The sequence below is a fragment of the Nannobrachium achirus genome (genome assembly GCF_963921795.1).
Source record: "Nannobrachium achirus genome assembly, chromosome: 10".
Classification (NCBI taxonomy): domain Eukaryota; kingdom Metazoa; phylum Chordata; class Actinopteri; order Myctophiformes; family Myctophidae; genus Nannobrachium; species Nannobrachium achirus.
Window position 1 is genome coordinate 14846866 of NC_137819.1, and position 22397 is coordinate 14869262.

The 22397-nt window shown below is 42.5% G+C and overlaps 1 protein-coding gene across 1 annotated transcript; it reads left to right on the top strand.

The window, feature by feature from the left end:
- The first annotated feature begins 2882 nt into the window (after nucleotides 1-2882).
- Nucleotides 2883-21561, top strand: bop1 (BOP1 ribosomal biogenesis factor). Its single transcript, XM_080734933.1, has 17 exons — nucleotides 2883-3034; nucleotides 8033-8221; nucleotides 10085-10234; nucleotides 11633-11787; nucleotides 12624-12741; nucleotides 12910-13011; nucleotides 13282-13497; nucleotides 14530-14691; nucleotides 15278-15358; nucleotides 15654-15723; nucleotides 15834-15966; nucleotides 16537-16717; nucleotides 16933-17010; nucleotides 17496-17709; nucleotides 18772-18856; nucleotides 19400-19507; nucleotides 21125-21561. Exons 1-17 carry the CDS (start codon nucleotides 2969-2971, stop codon nucleotides 21276-21278), a joined length of 2262 nt encoding a protein of 753 aa, XP_080591059.1. The 5' UTR covers nucleotides 2883-2968; the 3' UTR covers nucleotides 21279-21561.
- The last annotated feature ends 836 nt before the right edge of the window (nucleotides 21562-22397 follow it).

The following is a 22397-nucleotide window of genomic DNA, read 5'->3' on the forward strand; positions in this document are numbered from 1 at the left end:
AAGATGTTGCGTCAAACACAGCAGGCCAGAGTGCTGGAGGGTCGTCGCCTGTTGGTGGCGTCACGAACACGTAGACACGCATGCGCGCCGCGCGCACGCGCACGCACGCACACACACACACACACACACACACACACACACACACACACACACACACACACACACACACACACTTATTAGGCCTTCACTAATACAATATTACACTTATTGCCCTATTACAAGTTTACACTTATTACACTATAACACTTATTGCCCTATTACACTTATTACACTTATTACACTATTACAAGTTTACACTTATTACACCATTACTCTAATTGCCCTATTACAAGTTTACACTTATTACACTATTACACTTATTACACTATTACACTTATTACACTTATTACACTATTACTCTAATTGCCCTATTACACTTATTACACTTATTACACTATTACAAGTTTACACTTATTACACTATTACACTATTACACTTATTACACTATTACACTTATTACACTTATTACACTATTACAAGTTTACACTTATTACACTATTACTCTAATTGCCCTATTACACTTATTACACTTATTACACTATTACAAGTTTACACTTATTACACTATTACTCTAATTGCCCTATTACACTTATTACACTTATTACACTATTAGTAGTTTACACTTATTACACTATTACACTTAATGCCCTATTACACTTATTACACTATTACAAGTTTACACTTATTACACTATTACTCTAATTGCCCTATTACACTTATTACACTTATTACACTATTACAAATTTACACTTATTACACTATTACACTTATTACACTATTACACTTATTACACTTATTACACTATTATAAGTTTACACTTATTACACTATTACACTTATTACACTGTTACACTTATTGGCCTATTACAAGTTTACACTTATTACACTATTACACTTATTACACTATTATACTTATTGCCCTATTACAAGTTCACTATTACACTTATTACACTATTACACTTATTGGCCTATTACAAGTTTACACTTATTATACTATTACACTTATTACACTATTACACTTATTGCCCTATTACAAGTTTACACTTATTATACTATTACACTTATAGCCCAATTACACTATGACACTTATTACATTACACTATTGATTGATTGATTGATTGATTGATTGATTGATTGATTGATTGAGGTATGTATTAGTTAGTTTTGCTTAGGAAAAGGTACAGTTCCAACTTCCATGACAATTCAGTTCACTGATACAAGGTCAACTAAAAGGAAAGAAACTCAGGTAAGCCAAAGCTTTCCGTTGAGATCTCTTTAACTCATATAACATTGAATGACAGACGGATTGAACACAGTACAATGCAGTAGATATCTTCAGTAAAAAAAGGAAACAAGTATTTACAATAGAAGGTTCAGGGGGAGTTTAGGCTAGGTTTATTATTATCAGTTTCGAGTGGCTGCCGCCTGTAAGTGTAGCGTCACTGCCGGGAGGCGAACCCGGGACCCGATTTGCCAGGTATGTGCGCAGCGCTGACCAGCCTGACCAGTCAGCCAAAGTGCCAGGCACGTTGGCGAGAGCCGACGCACATATACCTTATAGCCTACAGTCGTCCCCTCTACCTGGAAGCGCGACCACGCGCGCCGGCCAGGATCTAAGATCGACTTTGAAACCAGGGGGTTCAAACGCAACTCAGGGGGGGACAGTCGTCGACTACTAGCCGGCCAGGTCTACTGTACAACGCCGAGGATTAATTCTTCCTATCCCACCGCTGCCACCAATGTAGCGTCACGGCCGGGTGGCGAACCCGGGACCCCGATTTGCCAGGTATGCGCGCTGACCAGTCATCCAAAGTGCCAGGCACGTTGGCGAGAGCCAACGCACATACCGTATAGCAGGGGTCTTCAACGTTTTCAGGCCGGGGACCCCCAAACTGATGGGGAGATGGAGCAGGGACCCCCTACCACCTTGTATGGTGTGTGTGTGTGTGTGTGTGGGGGGGGGGGGGGGGGGTCGGGGCTACGACATTTCTTTTAAAATTTTAAACATGTACAAGTTACAGCGAGCGAGCAGGGTGGGCCGTACCACTACCATTTCTAAACATACTACTTATTAACTGAGAACCAATGTCAATAATATCAACAATCTGTCAATTGCAGTAATCATGTATTCAAGCTATTCAAAATGGATAGAATCATGATTTATTTGTTAACATAAATGTGAAAAATGGCACAAAAAAAACACAAAAAAAAAACATTTTTTGAAATCTTTTTTTCCCCCTTTTTTTTTTAAGCAATAATTTCGCGGACCACCTGCAGTACCTCCGCGGAGGGCTCGCGGACCCCCTGTTGAAGACCCCTGCCGTATAGCCTACAGTAGTATGTGGTTTTTCAGGGCAATTTTAAAGGATGCTATAGGTAAGTAATAAGTGCTATTACACTTATTGCCCTATTACTAGTGTGACGGACAACTGCTGCACGTTTTTATAGTAGCCTAAATTGCCTCCTGACGGTCGCAATACATGAATAAATAAATAAATAAATATACATTTGAAAAACTTGTGGCCCATTCTGTATTACTTTACTTTAACTACATTCTGAATCTGATCCCAATACTTTTGTATACTTTCACTCAAGTAAATGTAGAATTACGGACTTTTAGGCTACTTATCTTAAAGTAACAGTAAGTACAGTACAGTACAGTACAGTTTACACCACACTGTTGTTGGTGGTTTAATGATCGTACGGAAACGATGAGCTCAGCTGCCTGCAGTGCGCGCTCCGGTGCAGCAGGTGTCGCTGTCATCAAACCAAAACGAGGAGGTTGAGCCATGCACTCTGACCCCGCCTGTGCCAGACAGTGCTGCTGCTGCCACATGTGTTGTGTGTGTGTTGGAGACTAGAGAGTGTTTTCCAGTGTGTGTTTATGAAGATAATATCTCCACTCCTCACACCAGGACAGAGTTAACATCATGAACACCACGTCCACAGACAGCCCTGCGAGGAAGAGGAGCGTGGACGAGGAGGAGGAAGAACAGGTCTGTCTGGCAAAACATGAATGAATGGGAGATAAACACATAGGAACAGAGCTGCTAGTTAGCATGTTAGCATGCAGCTGGTGCAACAGTTCAGTGTTTCCCAAACTTCAAGGTCTCCCCTTAGCTCTGACAGTGTACAAATGTTTACGCTGTCAGAGTTACAGACTTGTGTGGGTCAATTTAGACCCCTCTAAAGGAACCCACAGAGTCCCTGGAATCCAATTCATGTAAGCACATATGAACAGAGCTGCCAGCTAGCATGTTAGAATGGATCTGGTGCCATATAGTTCAGGGTTTCTCAAACTTTAAAATGTTTAAGGTCTTCCCTTAACTCTGACAGTGTACAAATGGAACCAAATGGACCCGTTAAAGACTTGTATGGGTCAATTTAGACCCCCCCTAAAGGAACCCACAGAGTCCCTGGAATGTCAATCCACTTTGAGAACCACTGCTATAGTTCACAGAAATGAATGATATCATTGGTGGGAAAATGCACTCACATGCTGTGCTTCTGTAAAAGTATCAATGCTGCAATGTGGAAATTCTCTTCAAGTAAAAGTCCGGAATTCAAAATGTACTTGAGTAAAAGCACAAACGTATTGGTGTTTGAATGTATTAAAAAATGTATGCCAAAAGTAAAAAAGTACTCATTATGCAGAATGTCCCATTTCAGGGCTGAAGTTGTTATTACTGGTTAATGTATGTTTCGTAATAATACTCTAAATCTACAAAGTAACTAGCTAAAGTTGTCAAATGTAGTGGAGTAAAAGTACAATATTTGGATCCGAGATTTAGTCGAGTAGAACGTAGTTCAGCAGAGGTATGAAATTACATTCATTACAATTACATTCTTTGTTTACACAAATAGGCCTACTGTAAAAAGTCTACAATAATTGTGATATTGACTTGAGGTTATATAGCCCAGTCATCCTACTTATTGTTACATGCAAAATCAATTACAATATTGCCATATGCGTCAAATTCAATAAGTATGGATGAAATCTAGCTATATGTATCCATTACTCCATTCTCAGTCCCGATGTAGGACAGCCGTAGGATGTGTTAATCCAAAAGATGGATTTCCCCTCTGTGATCCGTCATTACATCTCTGTGATCCATAATTTATCAGATGGCAGCATTCCATTAGTATGCCCTGGAATCTAGCATTTTTGTTTTGTTCAGCAGAATAGGATATGTTGTATATTATGGATAATAATCCCCAAGGGGAAATTCAGGAGGTATCCCATAGCTAATACAGGCATACAGTAAGGTTAGTTAAAAACACAGCATAAAAAAAAGGGGGCTCAGTTTAAAACGAATTAAAACTGAGAGACGACATGTAAAAATAATTATATTATGAATAAGCATACAAAGCATTAAAACGGTGTCACTGGGAATGATAATTATTTAGGCTATATAAGCATAGCTGTACTAGTAAGACACCCGAGGGTGGAATGCGACCTCAGGGTGACATGCAACCTCGCCCTAAAGGGCGAGGTCGCGCCAATTCGTGACAATCTGGCCAACCACAGCGTTTCTCTGACGATTCTAGTTGTTGTCATTCTGGGGGGAGTTTGTTCATGTTTTTGTGAGGGTATCAACCCTAGGAGACACGGGGAGAACACGCAAACTCCACACAGAAAGGCCCTATCGCTCACACCCTAGGTTCGGTTGGCGATAGGGCCTTTCTGTGTGGAGTTTGCCTAAACATGGAGATGTGGTACAGAAGGACTCATATATGGGCATAAAAAGTATGTCATGTGACATCACTTCCTGTACAGACAGTCAGACAGACAGCCATTGACTCCGGCCTAACAATGGCTACTTTCTATGACGGTAGTCCCATATGACATGATGGACTGGACTATCTCCATCTCCATATATAGTGTTATCCACATCTCCATGTTAGGACTCATATATGGGCATAAAAAGTATGTCATGTGACATCACTTCCTGTACAGACAGTCAGCCATTGAATCCGGATTAACAATGGCTACTGTCTATGACGGTAGTCCCATATGACATATTGGACTAGACTATCTCCATATATAGTGTTATCCACATCTCCATGTTTAGACAGCCAATGACTCCGGCCTAACAATGGCTACTTTCTATGACGGTAGTCCCATATGACATGATGGACTGGACTATCTCCATATATAGTGTTATCCACATTTCGTGTAGCCGCCCTGTACAGGAGGTGATGTCACAACTCGCTGACATCACACTGACATCACAGAGGATACGGACGGTCACGAGGATACGGAAGGAAGGAAGGACACTCAAGCGACACGGTTCTTCAGAGTATATGCGACCTTCGGTCGCAATAAGTTGGTGCACATAACCCCATAAAAAGAAAAACACGACAGGGATTGACACTAAGGTACAAGTAAGACACCCGAGGGTGGAATGCGACCTCAGGGTGACATGCAACCTCGCCCTAAAGGGCGAGGTCGCGCCAATTCTTGACAATCTGGCCAACCACAGCGTTTCTCTGACGATTCTAGTTGTTGTCATTCTGGGGGGAGTTTGTTCATGTTTTTGTGAGGGTATCAACCCTAGGAGACACGGGGAGAACACGCAAACTCCACACAGAAAGGCCCTATCGCTCACACCCTAGGTTCGGTTGGCGATAGGGCCTTTCTGTGTGGAGTTTGCCTAAACATGGAGATGTGGTACAGAAGGACTCATATATGGGCATAAAAAGTATGTCATGTGACATCACTTCCTGTACAGACAGTCAGACAGACAGCCATTGACTCCGACCTAACAATGGCTACTGTCTATGACGGTAGTCCCATATGACATGATGTACTAGACTATCTCCATATATAGTGTTATCCACATCTCCATGTTTAGGCCAAACAGATTCGCTCCATTTCTCCATGTATAGGTCCAAATGCCCAACGTTGAGCTTGACAACGAAACGTTCTTGACACAGCAGCCCCCATATTTACTTTAGAAAATATGTTAAATTCTAAGTACGTTTCGAGTACCGGTTTGATACAAGAGCGAATAAGCACTACACTTCTGGAATCATGTGCGTCGACTTAAAGTTGGATCCAGGCCTAATAACTTTATCTGGCCGCCCCGTTGCCACCTCCTTGTTACATTTTCGTGACATCAGGAAGTGATGTCACAACTCGCTGACATCACACTGACATGATGGAATAGACTTTCTCCATATATAGTGTTCTCCACATCTCCATGTTTAGGCCAAACAGATTCGCTCCATTTCTCCATGTATAGGTCCAAATGCCCAACGTTGAGCTTGACAACGAAACGTTTTTAACACAGACGCCCCCATATTTACATATATATATATAAAAAGTATGTCATGTGACATCACTTCCTGTACAGACAGTCAGACAGACAGACAGACAGACAGACAGCCATTGACTCCGGCCTAACAATGGCTACTTTCTATGACGGTAGTCCCATATGACATGATGGACTGGACTATCTCCATCTCCATATATAGTGTTATCCACATCTCCATGTTAGGACTCATATATGGGCATAAAAAGTATGTCATGTGACATCACTTCCTGTACAGACAGTCAGCCATTGAATCCGGATTAACAATGGCTACTGTCTATGACGGTAGTCCCATATGACATATTGGACTAGACTATCTCCATATATAGTGTTATCCACATCTCCATGTTTAGACAGCCAATGACTCCGGCCTAACAATGGCTACTTTCTATGACGGTAGTAGCATATGACATGATGGACTGGACTATCTCCATATATAGTGTTATCCACATTTCGTGTAGCCGCCCTGTACAGGAGGTGATGTCACAACTCGCTGACATCACACTGACATCACAGAGGATACGGACGGTCACGACACTCAAGCGACACGGTTCTTCAGAGTATATGCGACCTTCGGTCGCAATCAGAGGCACTTGCCTGTCGGGCAAGTAAAGGCAATGTTCTATTTGCCCAAAGGTGATGGCCACTTGCCCGGCGAAAAGTAAATCGTCCATTACAAAATATTTGGTAAAATGTGTGGTTGTTGAACAAATCCAATCGATAACTGCCGAGTGGCGACAGTCACTTTAAAAAACTAGAATGAGTGTAACTGCTCGTTGTAAAAATGTAGCTTTGTTCTTCATGGATAGACAATATTATTTAATGAATATGGAATGCACTTGCCCGTCGGGCAACTTGAAAGCAAACTCCACTTGTCCAAAGATTTTATTTACTTGCCACGGGCAGTCGGGCAATCGCTAACGGTTAATGTCAACTCCTGACCCTAGTAGTCCAGTTCTTGAGCCTGTAGCAGCTGCTCATGGAGTTAAAGAGCATACTTGCTGTGACAAAATGTTCTTAAACTGTTCTTTCTTCTCATTTACTTAAGAGAGGTATTTTATTCACATTCGGCTCCATCTGATCCATCGCTTGCCAAACAAACCACATCTGCAAGCTGTCCAGGCGTTGCATTGCAAAGCGTTGTTTTGCTGGCTTGTTAGATCTGCTCTTTTTGATGAGCAACGCCTTTGAACTTGAATCCTCTCGCCATGGCGAGGTTGATTTCAAGTTGAATAGACCAATTATTTGTTTACAAATGTTGAGACTGAATGCACAGGTGACTGTTTCATGTAATCAATTCCCAACGGATCCCCAAACCTGTTGTTTTGGGGAGCGCTGGTTTCAGTTCATTCAAACTCCTTTTGAGTTTTGGTTAGTGAGGTGTGCCCTAGCGAGACATACTTCATTGTGCAACGGTATTGTGCACAGAGAATAACTGACATACAAGCTCAGCTTCGCTTCCTGGATGCGACCGTTGTGAGCTTGGAGGTCTGCAATTCTGAGGCTCAACATTGAGTCGGCCCTTAATTACTAAGAATTAACAAACCCGTTAAAAAAACATGAACATACATACAGTGTGTGTCACCGTCACGGCATGGATAAATGTTCCGTTTTTAGCATTTTATAAATGTAAAATAGTTTTTAGTAAATTCATGTTTCGCTTCTGTCCGTTATTTTCAGTTGGTTCCGTTTAATGACGAAAAGGCGGCAGCCGACGGCGAGGAGGAGGAGGACGGTGATGAAGATTTGACGGACAGCGAGGAAAGCATCTTCTCTGGACTGGAGGATTCTGGGAGCGACAGTGACGATGAGGAGGAGGATGATGATGAGGATGAAGGTGACGCAGCAGAGAAGCCAATCACAGCTCAGGTAAACAATGGTTACGGTTAACTACTAGGGGTGTAACATTGTTACAATATAGTAACTGAAATTTTAATTTTAATTTTAATTTTAATTTGCAATGATTTACTATATCGATATGTACAGCAAAATATCGTACCGTTTGGCTTTGTATCGTATCATTTTACTGTGCAAATAATCGGTATCGAATCGTTTGGCAATGCAAATAATCGATTGTATGGATACTAAGTACTTGTGCCTTGTATTTAGCAATTAGCCAGTAGCTATGCCCCTCCCGAAAAAGCTTTTGTCCAATGCTAGCTTAGCAACCGGCAGCTTGCCAAGGCTGTTGCCAAGGCAAACCTTGGCAAGCAGGAAGTTATTCTAAGCTAGCACTGGACAACAGCTTTTTGGGAGGGGCATAGCTAATGGCTAATTTTAAGAAAATGTAAAAAGAGGGGTCTAATTACTTTTCCATTCCATATAGCTACTCTTGGTCTGTCGATAAATGTGTAATTTCTGGGTTCATGTCAAGGTGCTCGTTTGTGTTTTTTACAGAAGAATTACAGTATTTAGTTATTTATACCCTTAATAATCAATCTTTCCCTTAAAAAAACTGCAGTATTGACACGTTTCACACAGATTTAATTGCTTTGCTAAATAGATACTATATCGATTTTAAATCGACGTTTTCAAACGTTCTCATATCAAGGACCATTTATTCAGCATTTGAGCCACAGACCATCATTTGATGAGATTCAGCCTGAATTTATTTATTTTCATTATTTTATTAGTGTACATTTTTGAGTTAATACATATGTTCAGGTGCCTGTCTGATGCCCAGACAATGCTGCTTTGTTGTCTAAGATGGCACAAAGTGGTGTAGACAAATCCTACACCACCTCAGAAGTTGACATGAGATCTGATCCTACCCTACACCAACGTCAAACGTCAAAGTCACATTGCAATGATAAATGCAGACACTTGTCTACATGTTGGCGTACGCCAAAAGTTTGATCTGCACCACGTTGATAAATGAGGGCCAATCTGTTAAGTGTGTGTGTGGGATGAAAAGTATTAACGAGAGCGTGTGACTCAATAATAACTACATTGGTTCCATGAGAACTATCTTTTTTCCCCCACTCTCAGAATTTAGCTAATTTCCTGAAAAGTAATTCAGTACATCATTCATAGAACATGTTATAACTAGTGGTGTGGTGTCACCGAAATTGATGAGGAGTGCACACTTGCAGTTAAAAGAAGTGACCCTAGATGGCAGTAGAGTACTTTACAATCAACAGCCTGAGTTTCCTAAGCTGCAAAAAGACACCCACCGCCTTAGAAGGAAGGGTCTCAGCAAATCGATTCAAAGTGAATGACCACCTTTATCCTGTGATTTAATCAAACATTTGCCAAAACATTGATCAAACATTGGACAAATTGTCAAATAATGTAAGAAAGGGGAAACAATTCTGAAAAACATCATGAGCTTGTAGATGTAAATGGTAAATGGTGCATTTATATAGCGCTTTTATCCAAGGCGCTTTACAGAGATTGTGCATCACATTCACACAAAATGCCTACACCGATAGCGGAGGAAACCATGCAAGGCACCAACCTGCTCACCAGGAGCAACTAGGGGTTCAGAGTCTTGCTCAAGGACTCTTTGACACATACTCTGGGGATCCCGGGATCGAACTGGGAACCCTTCGGGAACACTCTGTGTTCTAAGACGGCAACTCTACCCCTGAGCCACTGCCTCCCAAGTGCTTGTCAGGGTGGGGGGGGCCCAGTTAAAATATGATGATTTTGCGGCGTCGCGGCCTGAAAAGGTTGAGAGCCACTGATCAAGGTGACCAACAGTGAAAATGTTGCTTTGCGTCTGTCCCGAAGGTCAAGAAGAGTCGAGGGAAGAAGGTTCCACCTGAAGAGGATGATGACATCACGGTGGAGAAAATATCACTTGATGAGAACCCAGGCCAGAGCAAAGAGACGGGACCACCAGCTGTAGATGAGTACGAGCACGACACCTCGGATGAAGAGGTAACACACACACGTGCGCGCACACACCAGTGTTAATATTGACAGGAAAGTTTGATTTCGTTTTAGTCATAGTCTTTTGAATGAACATTCATTTAGTTTTGGACGTATTTTATTCACCTGAAATAATGTTTTAGATTTTGTTTAGTTTATCTTAGTGATTTTGTTGACAAAAATGTATTTTGGCAGGCCGTGATGTCATCGTAATGCCTGATTTTACACTCTGACGAATGCTCAAAATAGCCTATCTACAAGCTCTGAGACGATCTACGACGCGGTGTTATCTGCTATATCCAGACAGAGCGATGCACCCAATTGCAAGCAAGCATAAAATGACTTGTCTTTTAGTTCTACTGGATCTCTTCTCCACTAGTCCCTAACAGCCATGGCTACACAGAGCTGGATATTTCATATATCCAGGTTTTTCAGATATCCACATAGAAAAATATCTAAGTCCACACGGAGCTGGATATTTCATATATCCCGGTTTTTCAGATATCCACAAATATCTAGGTCCACACAACAAAGATATCTAGGTCTAACAAGCACACACACGCAGTAAAGTCTTCAGAGATATCCGGGTTCCCTGTCTACACGGATCCAGTGAATCGGATATTTTTCAATCTCTCCACTTATTTATCCGGTTTAAAAGATATCCAGCTTCGCGGCCGAAATATCCAGCTTCGTGTGGCTGCAAGCCCCAACAGCACCAAAAAATGTCTAGCTTCAGAAATATCCACCTCCGTGTAGCCATGGCCTTAGTCTACTTTTTATTTGTTGAGGAGATACATTTCCATTCTATTCACAGTTGATAGGACTATACCTTCTGTGGCTTTTTGTGAACGCCAAGCTCGGCCCTGTGACATTAGGTGACATGTCTTGATGTGTTCACCGTCGTCTTTGTCCATGTACAGAATGTAATAATAAATGCACAAGTAGCTTATATCCTGATCAAACTGCGTGTCAGTCTCGCTATCGTGTGGAGGACATACATCTGATCCAGTTAGCATTAGGTTTACGATTATGACATTTTTATATTACTGCATATTAATTATTCATGCAAATAATTGTGACTAACGATTTAATCCTCTGGCGTCTCACATTTTGTTTGTGTGACTTTTAGGCTTTGACCGTTACAATAATCGAAATAATCTATTATGGCCAAAGTACTCCAGATTTAATGTTATACACAAATGTGTTAATAGTGAAAACAGCCGATCTGCAAGCTCACAACGTGTCACATGGTGACTCATTGTGAGCTTGTAGAACGGCTATTACTACTATTTTGTTAAATGTTTCAAAACATATGGACGCTTGACGAGTATGAAAATATTTGCAAAACATTAGCATTAATGCTAGACATGTTTTTTGGGATTCTAACCTGCGTGCTGCTGTGTACAGGACATCAGGAACACGGTGGGGAACATCCCCATGGAGTGGTACAAGGACTACCCCCACGTGGGCTACGACCTGGACGGAAAGAAGATCTACAAGCCCATCAGGAACAAGGACGAGCTGGACGAGTTCCTCAACAAGATGGACAACCCGGAGTACTGGTGAGGGTTTGATTAGTGTGATGCTAACAGGGCTGTTGGTTTTCAATGTGGAATGGAAACGCGAGGGCTTAGTGTGATTCTGACTTGACCATTGGTTTCAATGTAGAACAGTGGTTTTCAACCAGTGGTCCTTCAGGGGGTTCCAGGTGGTCCCCAGCTAAATGATGGAGAATTGGTAACCAAATTGATTCTCTTTTACACTTACAACAAGAGTTAAAGAAGTCTACACAATTAGTTTTATTTTGGTCAACGTTTGCCTGTTATCTGTTACCACATCAACACGGCATGGAATTGTGAACGAAATCTTATCAAACGATAACAAAAAGTTTTGAGTCTGAGAGGCTAAATCTCATCAAATGGTGGTCCGTGGGTCAAATGCCCAATAAATAATGGAGCTTGAAAACCCCTGATTCCACTGATGTACAGTAGAATGATGGGGTCAAAGGCAGTGGGTTACATATTGTCTGTTTGGGTACGTCCAGACAGTCAGAGACAGATACATTGACCCCCATCCACTCCCATGTTAAGAGAATAACCCGGAAGACGCGTTAGGTCTGTGACCGAAGACGCATTATGCCTTTGTGGGATCACAAGCTCAAGGGTTGAATACAGGTTCATGGTTCAGCACTGCTGTACTCTCACCCGATAGAGACTCTCACTAACCAATGGGACAGACCTAAACGCAGGAAGAACGCCACTTTGTTGACACTCAAATGAGCTGCTCAAGTGTGAAGGTTCAAAGGTAAGGGAGTAATGCTGCTATAGGCAGTGGTGTTACGCCGCCTTGCGAGCCAGATATCTGAACGTACCCTTTCTCTGTCTGTCTCTCTCTCCAGGCGTACGGTCCATGACAAGCAGACAGGAGGTGACATCGTCCTGTCAGACGAGCAGGTTGCTTTGGTGAAGAGGCTCCAGAGAGGACAGTTTGGAGACGTCAACTTCAACGAATACGAGGTTCACATCCACATGTTATTAAAACACTTTGAATGCCATCGTTTTAATCATACTAATGTAGATTACTGTCAAGGCTTTTACCTATATTGTATTATTATTGTATATTATATTGTACTTTTTTAAGTTTTTTTTTTCTTCCATCAACTACTCCTCTCCTCCCATCTCCAGCCATCAGTAGATTTCTTCAGTTGTGACGTGATGATCCATCCCGTCACGAACAGACCTGAAGACAAGCGAAGCTTCATCCCCTCTCTCATAGAGAAGGAAAAGGTACAAGTCATGTTATTATTATTCTACTGAAGTTGTGTTTTAGTTTTAGTCAACTAAATCTACAGTTGACTTATTTGACACAAATGTATTTTGGTGGGCTGCGATGCCATTGTAACTCGTAATGCCTGATTTTTTACACTAGGCTGCATGCCAAAAATAACCGATCTTAAGATATGATTGGCTAGCATTCAATCAGACAATCAATTCATACATCTATCTTGTCTGTCTCTCACTGTGTCTGTCTGTCTGTGTGTCTGTCTGTATCACCAGGTATCTAAAATGGTCCATGCCATAAAGATGGGTTGGATCAAACCCCGGCAGCCCCGGCAGAGCGACTTGGGCCGCTACTACGACCTCTGGGCCACGGAGGACACCACGTCCATCCTGGGACGACACAAGATGCACGTCCCCGCCCCCAAGATGACCCTGCCTGGACACGCCGAGAGCTACAACCCCCCACCCGAATACCTGCTGAACGAAGAGGAGGTCAGACACTGTTACAACATACAGTACATCTTTGGGCCAGAGCTAGCTGAGAAAGAGAGACATGAAGCTGTTTCATAGATGGCTTCATAGACTTGTTTTACAGTACTGTTAATGTGTTGGATTCATGTTAAAGGAGTAGTTAAAGGTATTTCCTATTATTTTCTTCAATCAATTAAACCCTGTGAAGCCCTGACTTCATGTTTGTCCTTTAAAGGTGATACACCATGACATTTCACTTTTCCTATTTTAAAACCTTTTTTTGGGGTCCCACTGGCACCTTCTATCCTCACAAAGTCCCATTTCTGACTTTCTCTGGTTTTGGGAAGGCGGAGGTTAAAAGCATCCCACGGGTTCTCAAAACAGGCTGTCCAGATTTGCTGCCGTCGATGACGTCATCGACGGCCGTTTTTGAAGAGAAAAAAACTTTTTTTTTTCAAAAAACTTTTGGGGGGTCGGGGTGGCGCAGTTCAGGCCAAAGGTGGTACTGCAGCTGAAAATGCTCTGAGAGCCATTCAAAAATGAGAGAGGCTCTCTATTCAGGAGTGGTAATTTAGCCTCAAACCTTTTGAAAAACGTTTTTGGGACATAAACAATACGACATAAATACTTTTTAAATGCATGGTGTATCACCTTTAGCGTGTTTCTCCATATTATTCCTTTAACGTGTATCTTCAGGCAGTTTTTAGTCTAGTCTTAAGGCCCTTTCCCACTGGGCGCGATACAAAATATCGTTTTCAAAAGTGGATGGCAGCGTCCACACCACAACGATAAAATCATAATTGATGTGAACGCCGACATATCGTTATCACGCCCAGTGGGGAAAGGACCTAGTCAACTAAGACTAGACTAAAAGTAAAACATTTCAGATGACTAAAATGTGACAAAAACTAAATGGAATTTTAATCAAGATTATGACTAAAAAAAACAGTGTGTGTGTGTGTGTGTGTGTGTGTGTGTGTGTGTGTGTGTGTGTGTGTGTGTGTGTGTGTGTGTGTGTGTGTGTGCGTGCGTGTGCGTGTGTGCGTGTCTCAGCGTCTGGCCTGGGAGCAGCAGGACCCAGAGGAGAGGAAGTTGCCCTTCCTCCCCAAGAAGTTCCCCAACCTGCGCTCCGTCCCCGCCTTCAGCCGCTTCATCCACGAACGATTCGAACGCTGCCTGGACCTCTACCTGTGTCCTCGACAACGCAAGATGAGGGTAACACACTCTAGGACATTCATCAAATATTCGAATATCACAGTCACTATTCGACGTTGTTCACCGAAGTCGAATATTCGCTTTTTCTTTTTTATTGTTTTCTCTTTAAAAATATATAGTTTATAAAGCTTGGCTAGATGGGAAGTCATAAGAATGGGTTGTCAATTAAGAATGGGTTGTCAATTTTGTTAATGCTCTATACCAGGGGTTCTCAAACCTTTAGGCCGTGACCCCCAAAATAAACATTATTTGAACTGGGGACCCCCACCCTGACAAGCACTTGGAATTGTAGGTATTACATTTAATGTCACTCGGTTCCGCAGATAAATATTGTGAAAATAGCAGATCTACATGCTCACAATGCCTCGTGTTGCGAGGCGTTGTTGTTCGCCTCTTGCTTACTTAATATTTGACAGTTTGGCCATTCCTGTCGAATATTCGACTATTAGAATACTTTGAGGTTGAATAATTCGAATACTAAAAGTCACTATTCGTGAATGCTCTAATACACACACACACACACACACACACACGATATAAGCAACAATATAACGATGATCATGTGATGTGCGTGTTTTTCCTTCAGGTCAACGTGAATCCTGAAGATTTGATTCCAAGTCTTCCAAAACCCAGAGACCTGCAACCATTCCCTACAACACAGTCTATGGTACGTAGTCCAGTACACTCGTAGGTACACACGCAAACATTAAGGAATCACACAATCTCGCTCATTACGGTAGAAAGGCAGTGTTGTACTGAATTTTTGCATGTTTAATCACACCACAATGTCACTTTAATTGATTCCACATGTCAACTTAACATTTTTGTTTGTGTGTGTGTGTGTGTGTGTGTGTGTGTGTGTGTGTGTGTGTGTGTGTGTGTGTGTGTGTGTGTGTGTGTGTGTGTGTGCGCGTGTGTGCGTGCGCGTGTGTGCTGTGTGTGCGTGTGCGTGCGTGCACTAGGTTTATAAAGGACACACCAGTCTCATCCGTTCCATCAGTGTTTCTCCCACCGGCCAATGGCTGGCCTCGGGTCAGTATGGCATCACTATCCACTGTTGTGTGTGTGTGTGTGTGTGTGTGTAGGTTGTGATGAATTTACAGTGAAACTGTGTATATGTGGGTGTGTGTGTGTGTGTGTAGGTTGTGATGACTCTACGGTGAAGCTATGGGAGGTGTGCTCGTCTCGTTGTCTCAAGACCATCCCAGTGGGCGGGGCCGTGAAGAGTGTTGCCTGGAACCCCAACCCGTCTGTCTGCCTGCTGGCTGTGTCTCTGTAAGCACTGTCTGTCTGTCTGTCTGTCTGTCTGTCTGTCTGTCTGTCTGTCTGTCTGTCTGTCTGTCTGTCTGTCTGTCTGTTTTTGTCTCAGTGGTGGAAAAAAGTACTCAAATGTTTTACTTAAAGCTGAGATGTCAAATTAACATTGTGACGTGGTTTTCCTAGAAACGGTCTGAAAACGTGTTTGGCCTACCGTTCCAGGCGCATACCACTTAGGCACTGATGCCTCACAGCGTGTTAGGGGTTCGACGACCTTTGCTGCGTGTCACTCCCCGTCAATCTCCCCATTTTCCGTCAGTGTACTGTCCTATCAATAAAGGCATAAAAAAGCCCCAAACAAATCTTTAAAAAAGAAAAGGAAGCAGCCTGTATCTAAACAAACTATTAATTGTGTCCGATAAATAATAGATCACGTAGTTGTTAAACATTTGGTTATTATAGCCAGGGTTGCCCCTCCGCTCGGCTGTAAATTCCTGCTGACATCGCCAGACACTTGATGAATCTGTCTCTCTCTGCCTTTCTTTCTCTCTGATGGTCTTGCCGTCTGTCTGCCTGTGTGTCCCACAGTAATTCCACAGTGCTGTTGATAAACCCCGGGCTGGGCGACAAGCTGCTCTCCACGACAACGGACCAGCTCATCCAATCGTACGAGGCTCCGGACGAGGAGCCGCAGCAGCCCGTCACGTGGAGCGTGGTGGAAGGGGAGGAGCTAAACCTGGGGCTCCGCCTTAAAATAGAGCACCCCAAGGTAACCCTTACAGATGTAGAAACCTACGTGATAGGATTTTGCCAAGAAGTATAACTTGGAAGCCACTTCACAAAAAAAACAAAAACATTCCAGTGTAATTGAAGACTGTGTGTGTGTGTGTGTTTGTGTGTGTGTGTGTGTGTGTGTGTGTGTGTGTGTGTGTGTGTGTGTGCGTGCGTGTGTGTGTGCGCGTGCGTGTGTGTGTGTGTGTCCAGGCAGTGCGTCAGGTCACATGGCACGGTAAAGGAGATTACCTGGCATCGGTCATGCCAGACTCGTCCAGTAACCTGCAGGTAATAATAATACACATTTACTTTGATGACATTACTTCTATTCATTACATTTACATTCTGTTGCATTTATTCCATCACCTGAAAATATTTATGTATCATTTATAAATCATTGCTGTTGTCACATATCATTCATATATTTTCATAAATGAATGCCCATCACACAAGTGTTGTGCAAAAGTAGTGAAAAGAGACAATCTACCAGCTTACCAAAAGTAACGGTTTTGGGCAGGTGTTAAAGATTTTAGTCGAGTAACTCTACAGTTGATTTAGTCGACAATAAAATGTTTTGAATAGCAGATCTACAAGCTCACAAGGTATGTTTCTGTTGCACTATGATGAAATAAACCCATGAAATGTAACAATCTGTGCATTCCGTAATGCAATTCCAATGTGTTGTTTTCACCGAGGTGAAGGAGTGGCGGATTCGGCCAAGCTCTGAAACACCCGTATGAGTGTCTCACAGAACACGTATCCCTCCCCCGCAGGTGTTGATCCACCAGGTGAGCAAGAGGCGGAGTCAGAACCCGTTCCGGCGCAGCAAGGGCTCGGTGCAGTGCGTGGCCTTCCACCCCGTCAGGCCCTACTTCTTTGTGGCCACGCAGCGCTCTGTACGCATCTACAACCTCATCAAACAGGAGCTGAGCAAGAAGCTCATCAGCAACTCCAAGTGGATCAGCTCCATGGCCATCCACCCTGCCGGTAATTAATACCCCATTTAGGCCTAGAATTATTGAATGCTTTAACCAGTGTAAAATAGCAGATATACAAGCTCACAGCGCGGCACCGAGTGCCGCGCTGCGAGCTTGTAGATCTGCTATTTTTGAAAAAGTCGTGAAAATGTGTGCAAATGTTTGAATATATGTATTTTCAAAGCGAACGTTTGTAACTCAAATTTTGCTTCTGGGTGGTCCCTGGAACGAAATATTTTGAGATGGGGGGTCCGTGGCCAAATAAATATCATTTTGGGGGTCCTTAATTCACATGAAAAGGTTTGAGAACCACTGACATAGTAGTCTCTCAAGAACATACTAACTGAGCTCCAGTTAAGTGAAAAGGACCTTTTCTTTGACGATGGCTGGCCAGATTGCTGACATAGAAACATAGCTTTTTCAAAAAAAATCTTAGATGGATTCAAAAGACACTTATAAAATCGGGGTCAAAATTCTAATTTTCACGATTTTTCTAAAATAGCTACAAGCTCGCAGCGCGGCACTCGGTGCTGCGCTGTGAGCTTGTATATCTGCTATTTTTCAATAGTTAAAGCATAAAATAATGATACACAATAATGTGTACCCGTTCTGAATGGGTTAACTCTGAGACATGCAAACTTGTAGGTTTTCGTCGAAAATAGTTTTGGGGGGTCGTATCAATCTCGGGTGTGGTGGGGCCCGGAGCGATTTTTCAGACGGACCACAGCAATGTGATGTTGCCATGCTGCACCCACGTAAACAAACATCAGCTGGGTGAGTGTGCATCGAGCAGCTTGCGAGTGAGCCTGAGCCTCTCCAAAAATCAGCAACCAAACAACCTACCTAGCCTGCACCTGGTGACGGAAGTTACACTGGGACTGCCAGGCTATAATGGACGGACGGACAGACGCGTCCCAAATAATCGCCCGCCTCTCATTGAAAATTACTTACTAGAGTTTTATTATTTCCATTGTTTTAAATCAAATTAGATACAAGTCATAATCTGACAACTGTCAGCCATATATTTTCGAGGTGACAAGCTTTTCTTTTTTTTGTTTGTTTGTTTTTCCAGGTGATAACCTCATATGTGGAAGTTATGACAGCAAACTGGGCTGGTTCGACCTGGATCTGTCAACTAAACCGTATAAGGTGTTGAGGTAGGTGTCATGTAGTCCTCTGATTCATAGGGGAGAGAGAGAGAGAGAGAGAGTTTAGTCTACTAAATCTAATCTAGTTGAAATTGTCGACTATCCTTTATTTTGGCTATCCTTTATTTTGTGATGGTGTCATAATGCCTGATTTTTTATACTTAGCTGTGTGTGTGCCGAAAATAGCAGATCTACAATCTTCAAGCTATAAGTAGATGGGCTATTTTTGAAGAGTGACACCCACTTGAAACCAAGCATTAAATGACTTGCCTCAGTTCTGCTGGATCTCTTCTCCACTAGTCTCTCCCTAACATTTTAGTAGTGTCAGTGTGTTTAGGCATAGGTTTAGTCATCTTAGCTTAAAATGTATTTTGTTTTTGTCTTTGGAACTCATTTTTCTGTCAGTCGACTAATATTTTTCGTCATAGCTTTAGACGACGACTGTCAAAACAATGAATAACGTGACAGATGAAGAAGTAAACATGATCTGGACCAATAGGATGTAGAGGTCATTTGTGTCATGGTGTTGTCTTGTTTATGTCTTGTTGCTAGGCACCACAAGAAGGCTGTGAGGGGCGTGGCCTACCATAAGCACCACCCGCTGTTCGCCTCGGGATCGGATGACGGCTCTGTCATTGTCTGTCATGGCATGGTTTATAAGTAAGAACACACACACACACACACACACCTCACACACACACACACACACACACACACACACACACACACACACACGTCACACGAGAAAGGTCATTATGGTGACTCTAGGAAGCTTGATTCAGGCCTTTCTTTAAATACAATCTACGGTACAGTACAGCCTGTACAGTACAGCCTGTTGGCCTGTTAAACTGCCATTTAAATATGCCTTCTTTGGGATCTCCCCGCCATAAGTCTCCATAGACTTCCATGTAATTTATAGTGCACAGATCATGCACGCCCATGCACAGATCATGCACCATGTTTGTGTTCACAGCTTTCAAACAAAAAAATGAGATTGGAAATCCGTTCAGGCATTCTTGAGAAAATAGCCATTATGTTTTACATGTTATGTAAGCAAAGATGGCTGCCCTGTATGAAAAATGGGGTTGTATGGGGGGTGGAACATGCAAAATCGCGATTGAAATCATGTTTACTAGATTTAATGGGGTCCAAAAATAATCAAAAAAAAAAAAAAACTTTTTTATTTTTATTTTATTTATTATTTTTTTATATAAAAGTTGATTAAAGTCGCTTGGCAGGGAAGTCAATAGTGAGATAGTTGATCTGAAAGTCGTTTGGCACTAAGTGAGTTACGGTAATTCCAATGTTTTCATCTGTCTGTGAACTTATCCAGCTGTCAGTGTGTCAGTGACATGTTTGTCTCGCTAATCCACTGTTTCCCAAACAGTGGTTCGGGACCCATTAGTGTGTCACGGACACACATTTATGCGTCTTGAATCATGTAAAAATCCGATTATACTTTTTCCAATGTTACTTTTTAATAATAATAATAATGTCCAATCAGAGGTCAGAAAAAGATTAAAGAGGTGGTGCCATAGTTTTGTACCTTTTCTGTTTTGTATGTGTCTATGGAGTTAACATTACTCTAATAGACCACAGGTGTGGTTATAATGTGCAAATTTGTCTTCCTTGTGTATTTTTTCTTTGTTTTTCTTCCTGAAAGCTGAAAGCCACTGAGTCAAAAGGCCTGATCGAAAAACACAGATTTAATGACATCATAAAATCATCCCCTCTCCTTTTACCATACACCCAACACTGTGGGTGTGACTGACTAACTTCAGCTGGGTCACCACCCACCATGACAACCGGGCATACCTTTTTGGAGAAAGAAATGCCTCCTAGTATAATCATAATACAAAGCATGTATAGATATAGTGGTGTAACATTTCTAAAGTGACACTTTTAATACCTCTAAAATTAGAGGCAGAAATTGTGAAAATAGCAGATCTACATGATCACAACGCCTCGCGTTGCGAGGCGTTTCTCACAGGCGTTGCGAGGCATTGTGAGCATGTAGATCTGCTATTTTCTCAATAGAACCGTGTTATACCAAATGTAATGCCTCAACTCTTAGTGCTCGTCAGGGTGGAGGGTCCCCAGTTAATAAAAAAAAAAGACATTCCAGTGTCTTCTGACGCTGGTGGCAGCGCGGGGGGTACAAATAGCGGGCGTCAGGGGACGCCGTGGCGGTCAAAGTGTTAAAATATGATTATTTTGGGGGTCGCGGCCTGAAAAGGTTGAGAACCACTGCTCTAACCACCTGTCTCTCTCTCCCAGTGACCTCCTACAGAATCCTCTCATAGTTCCGGTCAAGGTGTTGAAAGGTCACGTGGTGACCTCTGACCTGGGCGTCCTCGACGTGACCTTTCACCCCACCCAGCCCTGGCTCTTCTCCTCCGGAGCCGACGCAACCATCAGACTGTTCACCTAGCGACCGCCTAGACCCCAACCACCATAACCCAACCATCAGACTGTTCACCTAGCAACCGCCTAGCCACCAGCACCATAACCCCTTTTTTTACCTCGGAAGCCTTGTTTCCCCTGGCGATGCTTAGCAACACAACATGTATCCTAGCAACAGTTTATTTTGATCGAAAAATATCACGTTTGATATACTTTTGGTTTGTTATTTTCATAATTCATCGTTTGACATGAAAATGTACTCATGTATGACTGACTGTCTCCTTTCAAATAAACAGTTTTTTTGAACTGTATGTGTTTGTTTGTATGTGCGTGCGTGGGTGGGTGGGCAGATGTGATTAGAATTCAGTTAGCCCCAAAATACGTATATTTAGTGTTGTTTTATATCAAATGTTCTAGTATAAAAACATAAGATTAGGGTTAACATAGTAATAAAATGTTAAATTACTATAAGGTCATTAGGACACGTGACATAAGCTCTCTCTCTACCGAGCAATCTTCGTTCCTACTCTCACCTATGGTCATGACCGAAAGTATAAGACGGGTGGCTGGTATCTCCCTTAGAGATAGGGGGAGAAGTTCAGTCACCCGAGAGAGACTTGGAGTAGAAAGGAGTCAGCTTAGGTGGTTCGGGCATCTAGTACGGATGCCCCCGAGCGCCTTCCTAGGAAAGTCCTCGATGCACGTCCCACTGGGAGGAGACCCCGTGGCAGACCTAAGACCAGATGGAAGGATTATATCTCCAAACTGGCCTGGGAACGTCTCGGTATACTCCCTGAGGGAGTGGAGGAAGTTGCTCGGGATAAGGAAATCTGGAAGTCTCAGTTGGAACTGTTACCCCCACGACCCGATTCCAGATAAGCGGTTGAAGATGGATGAATGGATGGACATCAATGGTACTTTGGGTCAGATGATGCCAGGGTTCTCAAAGTTTTCATGTCAAGGACCCCAAAATGAATATGCATTTGTCCGCAGACCCCCATCTGAAAATACTTTGTTCCAGGGACCCCCTTACAAGATTTATGTTCATTTATTTCATAACGTTTCAAAAATATTGACTATATACAAGATCACAATATCTGCTATTTTCACATAGCCTATGTATAGTTAAGTGGTAAAACTCATTCTG

Coding starts and splice junctions, on each gene's coding strand:
- bop1 (XM_080734933.1), top strand. CDS start 2,969: ATGAACACCACGTCCACAGACAGCCCTGCGAGGAAGAGGAGCGTGGAC. Junction 3,035..8,032: donor ACGAGGAGGAGGAAGAACAG/GTCTGTCTGGCA, acceptor CGTTATTTTCAG/TTGGTTCCGTTTAATGACGA. Junction 13,012..13,281: donor CTCTCATAGAGAAGGAAAAG/GTACAAGTCATG, acceptor CTGTATCACCAG/GTATCTAAAATGGTCCATGC.